At 40.6% G+C, this 13,089-nt stretch overlaps 8 protein-coding genes across 8 annotated transcripts in view; 3 read left to right on the plus strand and 5 right to left on the minus strand.

The window, feature by feature from the left end:
• The window catches only part of PAS_chr3_0115 (Transcriptional repressor and activator), a gene marked incomplete at both ends in the record, with an annotated part of 2,401 nt that extends 1,189 nt beyond the window's left edge, over nt 1-1,212 (minus strand). Inside the window, one exon of the mRNA XM_002492279.1 lies at nt 1-1,212. This exon is cut by the window's left edge and continues 445 nt beyond it. Coding sequence (XP_002492324.1) covers nt 1-1,212 — 1,212 coding nt within the window.
• A 644-nt stretch (nt 1,213-1,856) lies between these two features.
• On the minus strand, nt 1,857-3,212 carry PAS_chr3_0116 (Protein of the mitochondrial inner membrane that functions as an ATP-dependent chaperone, required f; the record flags this gene model as incomplete). Its single annotated transcript, XM_002492280.1, has 1 exon — nt 1,857-3,212. The coding sequence occupies one exon, from the start codon at nt 3,210-3,212 to the stop codon at nt 1,857-1,859; it is 1,356 nt and encodes a 451-aa protein (XP_002492325.1).
• A 253-nt stretch (nt 3,213-3,465) lies between these two features.
• Nucleotides 3,466-7,308, plus strand: PAS_chr3_0117 (uncharacterized protein; the record flags this gene model as incomplete). The annotated part of the gene is made up of 1 exon (XM_002492281.1): nt 3,466-7,308. One exon carries the CDS (start codon nt 3,466-3,468, stop codon nt 7,306-7,308), a length of 3,843 nt encoding a protein of 1,280 aa, XP_002492326.1.
• A 31-nt stretch (nt 7,309-7,339) lies between these two features.
• Nucleotides 7,340-9,223, minus strand: PAS_chr3_0118 (One of six subunits of RNA polymerase III transcription initiation factor complex (TFIIIC); the record flags this gene model as incomplete). The annotated part of the gene is made up of 1 exon (XM_002492282.1): nt 7,340-9,223. One exon carries the CDS (start codon nt 9,221-9,223, stop codon nt 7,340-7,342), a length of 1,884 nt encoding a protein of 627 aa, XP_002492327.1.
• A 118-nt stretch (nt 9,224-9,341) lies between these two features.
• Nucleotides 9,342-10,499, minus strand: PAS_chr3_0119 (uncharacterized protein; the record flags this gene model as incomplete). The annotated part of the gene is made up of 1 exon (XM_002492283.1): nt 9,342-10,499. The coding sequence occupies one exon, from the start codon at nt 10,497-10,499 to the stop codon at nt 9,342-9,344; it is 1,158 nt and encodes a 385-aa protein (XP_002492328.1).
• A 285-nt stretch (nt 10,500-10,784) lies between these two features.
• Nucleotides 10,785-11,903, plus strand: PAS_chr3_0120 (Integral membrane protein of the endoplasmic reticulum, required for normal content of cell wall bet; the record flags this gene model as incomplete). Its single annotated transcript, XM_002492284.1, has 1 exon — nt 10,785-11,903. The coding sequence occupies one exon, from the start codon at nt 10,785-10,787 to the stop codon at nt 11,901-11,903; it is 1,119 nt and encodes a 372-aa protein (XP_002492329.1).
• Nucleotides 11,904-12,080: 177 nt separating this feature from the next.
• Nucleotides 12,081-12,374, minus strand: PAS_chr3_0121 (Hypothetical protein; the record flags this gene model as incomplete). The annotated part of the gene is made up of 1 exon (XM_002492285.1): nt 12,081-12,374. One exon carries the CDS (start codon nt 12,372-12,374, stop codon nt 12,081-12,083), a length of 294 nt encoding a protein of 97 aa, XP_002492330.1.
• A 208-nt stretch (nt 12,375-12,582) lies between these two features.
• Nucleotides 12,583-13,071, plus strand: PAS_chr3_0122 (Small subunit of the clathrin-associated adaptor complex AP-3, which is involved in vacuolar protein; the record flags this gene model as incomplete). Its single annotated transcript, XM_002492286.1, has 1 exon — nt 12,583-13,071. The coding sequence occupies one exon, from the start codon at nt 12,583-12,585 to the stop codon at nt 13,069-13,071; it is 489 nt and encodes a 162-aa protein (XP_002492331.1).
• Nucleotides 13,072-13,089: the final 18 nt, after the last annotated feature.

Below are 13,089 nucleotides of genomic sequence, written 5' to 3' on the forward strand. Positions count from 1 at the left end.
GTCCCGCAATTCTAAGTCCCTTTCATTACACTTTTCCAGAATAGACTTTTTAAATGAATCCAATTCGGCCTCAAAATTTTTCTCGTTGTCAAAAGGATGAGATTGCTGGTTCCTAATAAAGTCAGTCCTAGACAAAATTGACTCTTTCATGAAATTGATGAGGTTAATCATGTCAAAGTTCGACTTTTTCATTTCCTCCAGTGCCAGATCATATTTGTATTGAAGAATATCATAATCCTTTCTGAACTCAATGAATTTGTTATTTAAATCATTGTACTTGGCGAGAACGTTGTCGCCCAATTCTGATTTGTTTGTTGTCGTCTCATTTCCAAAACGTTTAGTACCAGAATTATCAGTCAAAGAGTTGGAGTTAGGGTCAGTATTTTGGCACATAGGATGTCCTTCATCATTAGTTTCTGTATTCGATGGAGAATTCAAAGTATAATGTTGAGGAGTGTATGACTGTACATCTGGATTAGTCCCAGTCATAGGGTTGGAGGTGGAAGCAAGACTTTGGGAACTAGGGGCCATAGAACCATTAGACCCACTGAAACCATTGGTCACGGGTGGATGCTCCAGAGTAGTTGACACCTGTGCTGCGCCTGACGGAGCTGACAGAGCTTGCGGACCGATTGCAGGAGCGGGCGTAAAAGTGTTAGACTCATTTCCGATATCTACACCATCTTTCCCCTTCGGAGCACCTTCCCTTGATTGACGAGACCTTCTTTTGATCAATTTAAGGTCTTCCGAGTTTCCCTGTTGAAAAAAACCACTTGAATGACGAAATTCCCAAACAGACAAACCATTGGGATTAGACGAAGTACTGCTGGCACGGCTCCTATTTTGCTCAGTTTGTGTGACTGAGTCCAGTGGAAGCGTCGAACCGTTATTGGAACTGTTTGTGCTGCTATTTTCATTGACTTTATGGAATCCATACATGTTCAATTGCCGAACAAACGACGCAATATTAGTATGTTTAAAGTAGTGACTTAAAGCCTTAGAGAAATCCTCGTTAGGAACAACAGCAAATGATGAGCCACTGGGAAGCCACCATATAAGGTGCTTCATCGATCCGTCCTCTAACATGTAGTATAACTTGTGTATAAATGAGGTTTTTGTGGACATTGTAGTGGCACCACTCCGAGATGCTGGACGGTCAGTCCTGCCGTCATTATAACTGGAGGTTTCTTGTAACTCCACATGGTCAGGCATTTTTCAAAAAATGGCCCACACAAATATATTGGACGGGTTTGTGTGGAGAAGGTTTTGTAGTCTCAGGAAAAGGGCAAAGCTCCACTGGTACGATAGGACGGGAGAACAATTTTTTTTGTCCTATTACTAGAAATAGCAGAAACAAGCGCGATTGCATATGAGGACTGCACGACTATTCATGAAAAACCTGGTTGCCTGTGTAAACACAATGCTGATGAGATGAGAGCTACAGCGGTGATCACACTACTGCTTCATTGATCTACCTGGGGGGTGTTGAAATCACGATCTACCTGGTATTATTCTTTTTCTTTTTTATCTACCCACTAATTGATAAGCGTAGGCAAATGGACAGAAAGCTAAACACGATTTTAGCCAAGAAAATAGCTAAGGTTGCTAGTTCTAAAGAGTCCAAGAATCCAAAGGGGAAGTTTTCATTGAAACGAACATCCAATGTCCCTCTATTAGTTCATCTTCATTACATACAGTTCATGGATAGACTCACCAAGGAAGCTACGAGGTTGGCCCAAAGGGATGGCTCCTCCACAGTCATGAAAAAACATTTGCTGGAAGCTCGTGAGAGTACTCTGAAACTATTCAGGGGGTAGGTGGGTTCACTATTTACAGATAAAGCCCCATTTTGTGTTTCAAAATACATGGTTCGGTTGTTTGAGCACTTCAACCATCTCGATGGCCTTCTTAGGATCCCTTTTGTTGTAGACAAACAGTCCCTGCAATTGTGCTGCTGACACGGTCGGAAGACCAAGCGTCTTGAACTGCTCCAGAAATTCGTCACACAACTCTCTGTGTGTTTCCCCATAGAATCGGAGGAACATACGTTCAATCTGGTAAATGGATGCATTATCAATGAGAACCTTATAGTCCACACGACCTGGTCTTAATAGGGCTGGATCCAATCTCTCAGGGTGATTTGACGTCATAAAAGTCAGCATTTCCTCTGCACTTGCTACTCCATCTAAAGCATTTAGCAGTCCACTGAATGTCACACCACTGCTGTATCCTTTCTCGTCTGTTTGAGATCTCTTGTTGAATGCTGCATCAACGTCCTCTAACAACAATATACTTCGTTCTGGAATATGGTTCATTAAATAGTTTAGTCTGTCATCTGTTAGATTGGTTTCACTGAGGTTAAGAATGCAAATATTATAGTCCAAGTATCCAGCAAGAGATTGAATAAAGCTAGTTTTTCCACTTCCAGGAGGACCATATAGTAAGTACCCACGACGATACGGAATCCCTCTATCGTGATACCATTGTCCACTAGTCAGGAAGTCTTGAACATCGTCGATTATGGACTCTTTAATGCCTTTGTCTAGCACAACGGAATCAATTAGTCTTTTCATGCGAGGCTGACCAAAAGGTCTCCATTCTTGACCCCATGAAGTGTAGATCACTGTTTTGCCTTCTCGTGTTTTCAATGCCATTCTCTTAGCTTCTTCCAATAATGAAGGAAACTTATTTCTGTCTCGGTAGAGTGTAGTCAATGTGATAGTTTCAAACGGAGTTCCATTGGTCATATCTAGCAATTTTCCTGATCTTTCTCTGTTGATGAGCATCCATGCTCCTTCATATTTAATCAAATGCTTTCCTGGACCTGGAACCAATGAAAAACTGGTACTGATCGACCCATTATTGTGCTGAGTGTAATTGGTTTCCACTGATAAATGTCTTGAAGATCTGTGTTTATATTGTGACATCCACTCTAGGAACCAAAGGTAGGATTTGTCTTTGCTTGGTATTTCTAAATCAACCAGCATTTGCCTGTAGGCTAAGCCACTAACCCGGGTGATTCCACTTTTTAATAAAGCCAGTCCTGTACCCAAAAGCATGAGGCCCCCACCAGCAGCAAAATATGGGTTCCCTTTCATGACATCCTCTAACAGTCCACTTGCCATTCCTTTAAACGAACCATCAGTTTCTTTCAATTTCTCTAAGGAAACTACGGGCGTGTTACTATTGGCAGTTGCAGGCAACGAGTTCATGAGTTGCAGGAAGAGGTCAAGTCCAAGATTTCTTAGGGAAGCACTGAAAAATCTCGATTGAGGCTAATCTGCCTCCGTGATTTCGGGTCCCCAACGGGTCTCTCGCAAAGTGCCCCCGTGTAATCTAAAATCTTTCCTGCGCAGATTTCACTGCCCCCTTCAACTGAACTCCTATCACCAGACCCTCAACCCAAAATCTCCAAATATCTCAACTCTCCAAAGTGACACTAATTCCGAACACTACTGCAAGACAATGCCAGATCAGGTTCCCAGTGCTAGCACAAATGTGAACAATCCTTTTGCACAATTGGAGGCGTATGATTTTTCGAAATCCAAAATTTTCAAGACTTCCAATCGATTAATTGATGATATCAAGAACAGTGTGCTGTTTCTAGAGCAGTTCTCCATATTGAACCTCCCAGCTGTTGATTATGCCACCCAATTATCCTTACAGTATCAAAACAGGCAGATAAATGAGTCTTTCAAGTTAGTACTTTTGAACAATCAATTAGACTTTGCTCCGACTGTGTCTACGGAGCAACTACCAAATGGAACAAGGACCGTTTTCCGCGGACTCATAGTACAGGACACTGTTCATGGCATACCAATCTCAGACATACCTATCTATCATTGCAGAATACTGTTCAAGAGCTTGGAGAATGAGATACTTTGTTCTAAGCATCAATTTTTTCATTTTTCTGACGATTCCCTCAGCCCATCAGATCGTTCCGATCTGGTCACAGACTATGCAAAGATATCCAAAGGTGAGTTAACCGACTGTGAAGATGATCTCAAGCCTTCAATTGTTCAATCATGCCCCAAACTACTAGACTCCACCAACTATATTTGTCGAAAATGTTACAAAGTTTTAAGGATAGAGATTTTTGAGAAGGACCTATCCAATGAAGAGTACAAACAGTTTGAGTTGAACGAGATCCAGTTCAGATACAGCAAAACGGTTTCTGCAGACCCCTCTTTGAATATTTCTAATGAGAACGACGTCAATAAGATACCCTCCCAATCAGAGTGTTTATGGACTCTATTCAAGGTCTTGCGAGGCCCATTAAGTCGTGATCCCGAGGAGTTGGAAGTTAAAACTCTGGATGTGAATCACAAAATTCTGAATATACACCTAGACATGGACATTTTTGAGAAATGCCTTTTTTTCCACAAGTCTGCAGATGGAAGCTATTTGACGCCGCCTTTATTTTCCGAGTATGGAGTGTTCGAAAATCTAGTAAGGGAATCTTACATCCGAAAGTTACTGGAAGTTGTGTACCTGGGTACAATTTGCCCCAACAATCCGGGGCTGAAGCGACTTAACCAGTTTGCCCAAGCATATTGGTTTAACGATACTGGCTCTAAAATATTTCATTTCTTGAAGGAGTTTGATTCTACTGCGGCAATCGAATGGTTTGGTGGTTTGAGATATGATGTTTTAGAACGCTACAACCCGGCTTTAACAACCTTGGTTTCGGCAAATTATTTCAATAACAAACTTATCTGTGGTAGCTATAGCTTACTCTGCGAATCTGATCCGCAGAACACTCCCAAATATTTTGATGCCTTGAGAGATATTGGTCTTCTTAGACAGGCCCCAGTAGTGCAAGAATTTGTTGCCAAAGAAGCTAGCAAGAACGTTTTCAGTTTCAGGGATACTATGAGAAATTATCAAATACTTGGAATTGACACTTCCTCTGCTGATTTTCCGACATTAAGTGATGATGAAATCTTAAAGTTCTACAAATACGAGTTGATCCTCGCTAACTCAGAATCAAGCTACGACAGACTGCGAAATGCGTTATCCAGCATTGCAGACTATCGCAAAAGCGAAGCTTTACAGAACTATCTTCGTATTGAACCTATTCATAACATTGACCAGGCATATAAACATTTTGACACTCCACAAAGCATAGAGGACGACGTGCTTATTACTGCATTCCAATTCAAGAAGGATGATTTTCCTCAAGCAGTTGCTCTTTATGACCGAGCTCTACTTACCATAGCAATTCAGAGAAAAAGTCTATTTTTGTGGTCATACATCACCCATAACTTGGACTATCTTTTCAAGGTTATAGTTGCATCATCTAGTAAGACAATAACAGGTGTTGAGGATGCGTACAAATATCTCGGCTGTGATCCATTAGCAACAGATTTCCAAGTTGTCACAATATTTCAGGAGAGACTGATTAAGGATCCAGGTATTGATGTGATACTTTTTTTCTATTCTTTGGTAGTGATAGAAAAATCTAGAAGCAGTAAACTTATCGGCAAATTTCTCCAAAATGGTGTCGTTGATGCTTCCTTCTTGCCTTTAGAGAGTTCACCAGTTGGCCTGAACAATATTGGTAATACATGTTATTTGAACTCTTTACTTCAATATTATTTTGTGATAAAACCATTAAGAACTGCGATTCAAAATTTCAAGGATATCTTACCTTCAAGCGAAGAGGAGTTTAATAGTATAGAAGACTATTCTAAGAGAAGAATTGGTGGTCGTACTGTTGGATATAAGGAAACCGAAAGATCTTTTCAGTTTGTTTACCAATTACGTGATCTATTTGATGAGTTGATACACTCCCGTCGTATAGCCATTACACCTACCAAAGAGCTAGCTTATCTAGCCTTTTCTCCGAGTACTGATGAGGTTCAGTTTCATTTACCAGAAGTACAAAAACCAAGACCAAGTATAACTGAATCTGAAACTGGAATGAGCGATGCTCCTGTGCCCGAGCTTTCACCAGTAGCAATGGACTGGAGTTCCTCTATTGCTTATCCCGAACCATCATCTTCTCACCATGAAGAATCAGCAGCATTGAACTCTCCTGACGAGTCCAGTGAGCTTATACATTCACCAACAAAGCGAAAGCTGTCACCTCAACCTTCTACCGAGGACTTGAATGAAATTGATACCAAAGTTTCTGTTACTAACGCAGAGCCACCGACGACTACTTTACCTAAGAGAGCTACTACGGCTGTTGCTCTGATTGGAAATGACCAACTGGAGAATGCGCTTGAATTAGGTAGACAGCAAGATGTTACAGAATGTATTGAAAATGTTCTATTTCAACTAGAGAGTGCTTCTAAACCTACTTCCTTGGATTCCGATGACCAAGAACAGAATGATCTTGTGAAAGAACTGTTTTATGGTAGAACGAAGCAAATTTTGCAGCCAGTGGATAAAGAAACCAAAGAGAACATTACTGACTCGTCAGTGAGAACCAAAGTTGAAAGATTTGTAAGCTTACTTGTCAATATCGGGGATCACCCCAAGGATCTCTACGATGCATTAGACACTTATTTTACTGAAGATTTAATTGATTTAGATGACGGACAAGTCAAGAGGTCTCTTACAATCACCGAGCTTCCAAAATTCTTGCAAATCCAAGTTCAGAGAGTCCAATTTGATCGTGAAAGGGGAATTCCATTCAAAGCCTTGGATCCCTTGCCCTTCCATGAAAAGTTGTACATGGACAGATACCTGGAAACCGATAACGAAGAGTTAATTTTGAAACGGAAGGAGATTTTTCAGTGGAAAAATGAGATCAGTAAGCTCAACAGGCGTAAGGACGAAATTCTTGTACCAAGTTCTCACTCTATGACTCCAAGAAATGCTTTGATTGCGACTAAAGAATTTTTAGAGGCTCAGAAGGAGTTACCTGGAGATATTCAAGCTACCGAATCAACGCTTATCACTTTACAGAAAGAAATTGATATATTAAATAGTGAGCTCCAGACTATTAACTCAAGACTTTCTGAGTTGGAAGAAAAATGTCAGCATCAATTCGACCAGTTTAAGAACACTGGTTATTCCATTTTTGCCATTTTCATTCATAGAGGCGAAGCCAGCTATGGTCATTATTGGGTCTACATCAGAGACCCAACTAGAAATATTTACCGAAAGTATAATGATGAAACAATCACTGAAGTTCCAATTTCAGAAGTGTTCAATTTTTCTGAGTCAAATACTGCTACTCCATACTTTTTGGTATTTGTTCGGGAAGATTTGGAGGATGAGGTTGAACCACTCAAAAGAGAGCTGGACAGCTCCCCTACAACCGAGGATTTTAGAATATCTGTAGAAGAACTAGATTAGTTTTTGAATCATTATTACGTATTTATATACTTTATTTTTTCGTAGTCCCCGATTCAAGTGCTTCTAAAATGACCAGGCCGCATGCAGAACCAGCCGCGTACAAGTTACAACTTGAGATCGATTCATTCCAACTGAGAGATGTAAACGTGATGGAATTGGGAAAAATAGTTGCGTCCAAAGTGACCTTTTGCTCAGCTTTACCAACTTTCAAATGAGAAACCAAGCGAAAAGCATCCTCTGACGAGGAATGTTCTAACTTCCAAAGGCAAAGACTTACAGGTCTGCTTTTGCTTCTTGCCATGAAAAAGATACTACTAAAGGAATTAGAAATCCGAACTTCACCATCGACAGAACCAGATAGTGCCATCGGATGTAGTGGTGAAATTCCGATCCTGTTGATCCTGTTAGTATGGCTGGCCCCCGAAATGATAGCAGTAGAATCCCTACTAGCAAATAATGTTAGGGATGCAGTATCATCGGTAGCAATAAAAACTTTTGCAAATGGTGAGTACTCTATCTGATTTAAAAAATATCTTTGTTTAATAGCAGTTCGGACAAGCTTTATTATATCTGCAAGGTCAAGGATCAAACTTTTGTAGTCCATTGAAGTTATAACAACAAGCTCGCTATTCAGAGAATCTTCGTAGAGGAGGTCACTTCCGTTGGTCTTTAGAAGTACAATGGATTGTAACGGCGTTTGATAAAGGTAAACGGGAGAAAACGGATCTTTATTCGAAAGATCAAACTCCCCAATCGTACCGGAAGAGGTTCCGAAAATGATTCTGTCAGGAGATATCATATCAAACGATGTGATTAAAAGATCCTTGACTGATAGCTCTAGAGATGGTTTGTCTACCGTCAGGCAAATTTCACTTTTAGTGTCTTCTAAAATGAGCTTGTACAAATGAATTGTTTTTTCACTGGATAGCGCAATTAACTGAACTACATTGTCTTCAGCAGAAAGAACTTTCAGATTTGTCAAACCGCCAGTTTTTAGGTAGATTGTTACCAGCAAAATTGAGTTCAAATTGTTCGGGTTGATCTTGTAAAATTGCAGAGCAGAAGGATACTGTTGTCTTTTGAACACAGAAAATTGTGGATTGAAGGCTCCGTCCTGAGGGTCATGATCCTTAAGTGAAATGAGAAGGTATGCTGGAACTTTCTCTGCCACATAGCTGGGAAGCCATATGGTTTCCAAGACGAATCCACCAGTGTTTAATAGTTTTGCAACTCTATCGTTTTCATTGGGGATTTCTATTAGCATACTAGGGTGAATATGCGTCATAGTTTGAGAGTCATCCAGCTTTAGGGATATGGTCCTATCAAGTTTGGGTAGAGTATCATCCATTTTCACCAAAGGCTGATAGTTTGTTTCTGGAAATGAAGCTAGATCGATTTCCCTAATGTTATACTTACCAGAAGCAACAGTGGACACCGATGGATGAAAGACATTAGTTACCCATTCTTCACGCCTATCGATAACCGACTTTACTATTCCAAAATTGAACCCATAGCAATAAAATATTCTGTCTTTTAGGGCCAATGCTGTAACCCTCGAGGAGGAGTCTATTTTCTGAAGTGTGTTTTCAAAATGAAGAAGTTCATCTAAATATGGGTCATCATCAAGTTTTTCGTAATCTGGATTTGAAGACCGCCATTCGAAGTAAGCAGGTATGCTGTCCGATTCCGTTTTATTCTTAGATCGTTTCTTGGGTTTGGAAAGGTTCTTCTTCGTTGCCTGTTGACCCTTTTCATCACTTGCACCAGACACGGTGCTGGTGTTTATATAATCTGAATCAGTATCATTCTCCACTCGGGATGACGTTCGCACCGAAACATCTAAATCAGAAGAAACTTTGTCCAGTGATTCAGATTTGATGGGTTTCTCTGAAATTCTCTGGCTTCTTCTAGCCATTGATTAGACAATTAGGAGTATGAATTAGATAGTAGGATCTGTCTTCGTTTCTGATGGAGGCGCGATAAACCTTCAACAGTGATATAGTTTTCTAGCAATTGTATGGCGTCTATTTTCTCTATTTACTGAGACCGGAAAGGGCCTGGTGGAAATCTTGGATCAAATCTTCGACATCTTCGATACCAACAGAAACTCTAACTAAAGTTTGACTGACGCTCTTATCAGTCATTGATCTCCATTCGACAAGACTTTCAACACCTCCAAGTGAAGTAGCGTGATGGAAATATTTCAAACGGTACGGTAATTGACGAGCAGTTTCTGGGGAGTCAACGTCGATGGAGAAAACCGGACTATGCCCAATCGGAAGCTGTTCTTTAATGTAGGCGTCTTTTTGAAGAGATGAGTGGTGAACAGCAGATAAAGCAGAGAACTCCTTAATGTGATTTTGCAAGTACTGCACCAGTTGCTGAGCACTTTGACTCTGAGTTAGGAGTCTAATTTTGAAAGTCCTCAGTGATCTAAGAAGAAGAAAACTTTCAAGGTTGGCAACGTTCGTCCCCAAGTAAACTCTATCCTCAATCAGCTTATGCTTGATATCTAGGTCTTTAGTGACCAGGCAACCAGCTAATAGATCCGAATGGCCTCCAAAAAACTTGGTAGCAGAATGCATAATCATATCAGCACCGAATTTAAAAGGCTCCTGTAAAGGTGGAGGCGCTAGTGTGGAATCAACAACAAGATAAGCACCCCTAGCATGGGCCTTCTCGGCATAATGCTTGATATCAAAGGAAACACCTTCAGGGTTCACGGGAGTCTCCAAGTGAACGATATCTCCTGGTCCTAGCTGACTATAATCATCGTCCAGACCTATTTGTTTCAAGCCGTTCAACCTAGTGAAAATATCGGCGATCCCGTGACAGCCGTGGTAACCCTGTCCGATGGCTATGACTTTGGGGTTATAGTGAGTAAGCATAGCCATGAATGCAGCCAAACCTGAGCTGTACATGACCACATGGCCATCTAGAATCCCTTCAAACACTTGCTCGAGTTTCTCTGAGTTAGGGTGGGAGAGACGGGAGTAGATCAAGTTATCCAATATCCCGCTTCCTGGTTCTAGATCAAGAGCTGCTACTAAGGAAGCAGGATCATCATTGTATCTGAAAGTAGTAGAAACGTTAATCGGTTGAACGACATCAGGAACTCGGGCTGAAGAGTCGTCTCCATGTACAAGTTTGGTGTTGAAACCTGCTTTCTCAATGTCGTTATCCCTGGTCATAGTCTAAGTGAGTAGCTATCTTTCCACTTTCTAATCTCAATTTTCTCTAGGGATGATGAGCCATAATATTTCTTATTTCACGTGACTCATCTGAAATTTTTATTGTTTGTGTGTGTAAGAATGCATGTGTACATTATGCTACGGTTTCAAAGAGGTACCAGCTAATGTATGGATGTTGAAAGTCTCAGCAACTCTGATTACATAATACATTTTATTCAAGTTTTCCCAAGATCAGCCTTGGGCTATTTATATACAAAGCATAATATTCTGCAAAGACGGTGAACCATGAAATCAAGTTGGAAAATCGGATTGTTTTTTATTGCATTTGTAGTAGAGCTCGTTTCCTGCGAGTCCTCGTTCCCATCGTTTTTGTTCTCGCATAAATTGATACCAGGAATTCAAGATAAGCTACCTCATTCTCCGCAAGAACCTTTCACACTTCAACAGACGAATTACATGATAAACCAAGTCCTTGAAAAATGTCAGGCTAATGTGTTTATTTTGGTGAACCAGCCAGGTGTGATTGTCCAGGATTTTCAGGATTTCTATTCTTTTCAGAATTTAAGAAGTTACATGGTTCAAGCAAGCACAATTCTAACATTCCCGCACACTGTGGTCACAGAGGAAGACCCCCACAAGGGATTGGATCTGGACAAGATTCAAACGTATATTATGAGACAATGCAGAGCAAAGCTGCTTACATTGAAGGATGATGATCCTGGAAGCATTGAATCGTTCATCGATAGTAAAACAAGAGTCATTAGGATGGATTTCACGGGCATACCTTCAAAGGCTGAAGAAGAGTACGAAGGCCAGAGAGAGGAAATACTTAAGAAGCATGACTTGACTTTACTGAAAGTTATTAGAGAGTTGCCCTCTCCCTTCATAACTTTACTCTATACCACAGATACTGCACAAGAGTTTGCAAAGATACCAGATGAACTCGTAAACGTGAACGAAATTCCTAATGATCCTCAGATGATTCCACTATCAATGAAGAACGAGATTCTTCAGAAAGAGAATGTTATTTTTCCCGATATAACCTTATTTGACCTCACCAGACTATCAGAGTATGAAAGAAATAATCTAGGTCACTATATGAACTTTGATCAAAAAGACAGAGACGCAGAACCAGTTCTTGCTGTGAATGACGATAAGGACAAACCTATTTTCAACAAACCGAGATCCAAAAAGGTGGACGTTCGCCCTGAATGGTTAAGATTTGGTGAGGATGATGACTCAATTCCTACTCTTTTCAATGAAGAAATTTTGAGAGAAAATGCTTTATTGGTGCTATCATTATCGGTGTCAATACTTGGCATACTTCTTTTCATAATATGCAAGATTTTAGCATCACTGGTTCGTTTAGCATTTAGAAGTATCCACAAGCAAAAGACAGAGTGATGAGGACAAAATGCAGAATTTATTAAGTCAAATGAGGGAAATGAGACCAAAGTTTATTCTAGCGTCTCCAGCAACCGCCCAACCTAGCCCAGCTTATTCACTATGTTTAGTTCATCGTTCTTTTTCGACCAACTGGGGGAAAAGCTTCCAAAACGAAAAATTGTCATAGAGATCCTCTCAATAGAGTGCAACTTCCCAATCTTCGTAAGGCGGCTGGACTGTAAATGATGGGTCACAATAAGACCTGATATAATCTGTGGCTCTTTTCTCAGCGTGACTCATATTTGTGACGTTGCCATTCTCATCCATCTCCAGCACATTGATGAAAATAGCATAGGCCTGTTCAATGGCACTTGGTTCATCACCATAAAGTGATATATACTCAACATCCTTCAACATGTAATGCGAACCACTAGCCATGAAGTACGTAAAGGTCCTTACTGCACCACTAACGCTGCTACTCAGCTTCATCTCTGCTGGTCCTGGCTCGTCATAGAAGCCTCCCTTTGAAGATAAACAGTGATACTTTTCGCGCATAATCGGATATCTTTAGTTCTCCGTCTCTGTCCCACCATCAATCATGATCCATTCTGTGCTGATATGTAAGTAATATTGTTTTTCCTCCGTCTGGTCCAACAATTACTAACTTTTAGTCAACAATGATGGGCTTCCTCGGTTGATGAAGTTTTATACCTCCGTGGATATTGAAACACAGAGACTGCTATTGCAACAAGTCCACCAACTGGTAATTACAAGGACCGAAGACCAATGTTCATTTTTAACCCCACCGCCGTTATTGGAGGATTATGACGATATCAAAGTTATCTATAGACACTACGCCACGCTATACTTCGTGTTTATTGTTGACAACCAAGAATCCGAATTGGGTATATTGGACCTAATACAGGTCTTCGTGGAAGTACTGAACAACTGCTTTACCAACGTTTGTGAGCTAGATTTGGTTTTTGGATGGCAGGTTCTGCAGGCTGCTTTGGAAGAAATTGTCCAGGGTGGGATGGTGATAGACACAAACATCAAGAAGATAGTGGCAGCAATCGATAAGGCAAACCTGCAAATCGAAAGCAGCACCGCAGGAAGTAATTTAGCATCAAAGGGTCTCTTTGCATTTAAGAAACAAGCTCCCGGGTTATTCAACGCATGGGGTTGAAGAATAAATTAGCAAAAT

Source organism: Komagataella phaffii, chromosome 3 (assembly GCF_000027005.1).
Source record: "Komagataella phaffii GS115 chromosome 3, complete sequence".
NCBI lineage: Eukaryota > Fungi > Ascomycota > Pichiomycetes > Pichiales > Pichiaceae > Komagataella > Komagataella phaffii.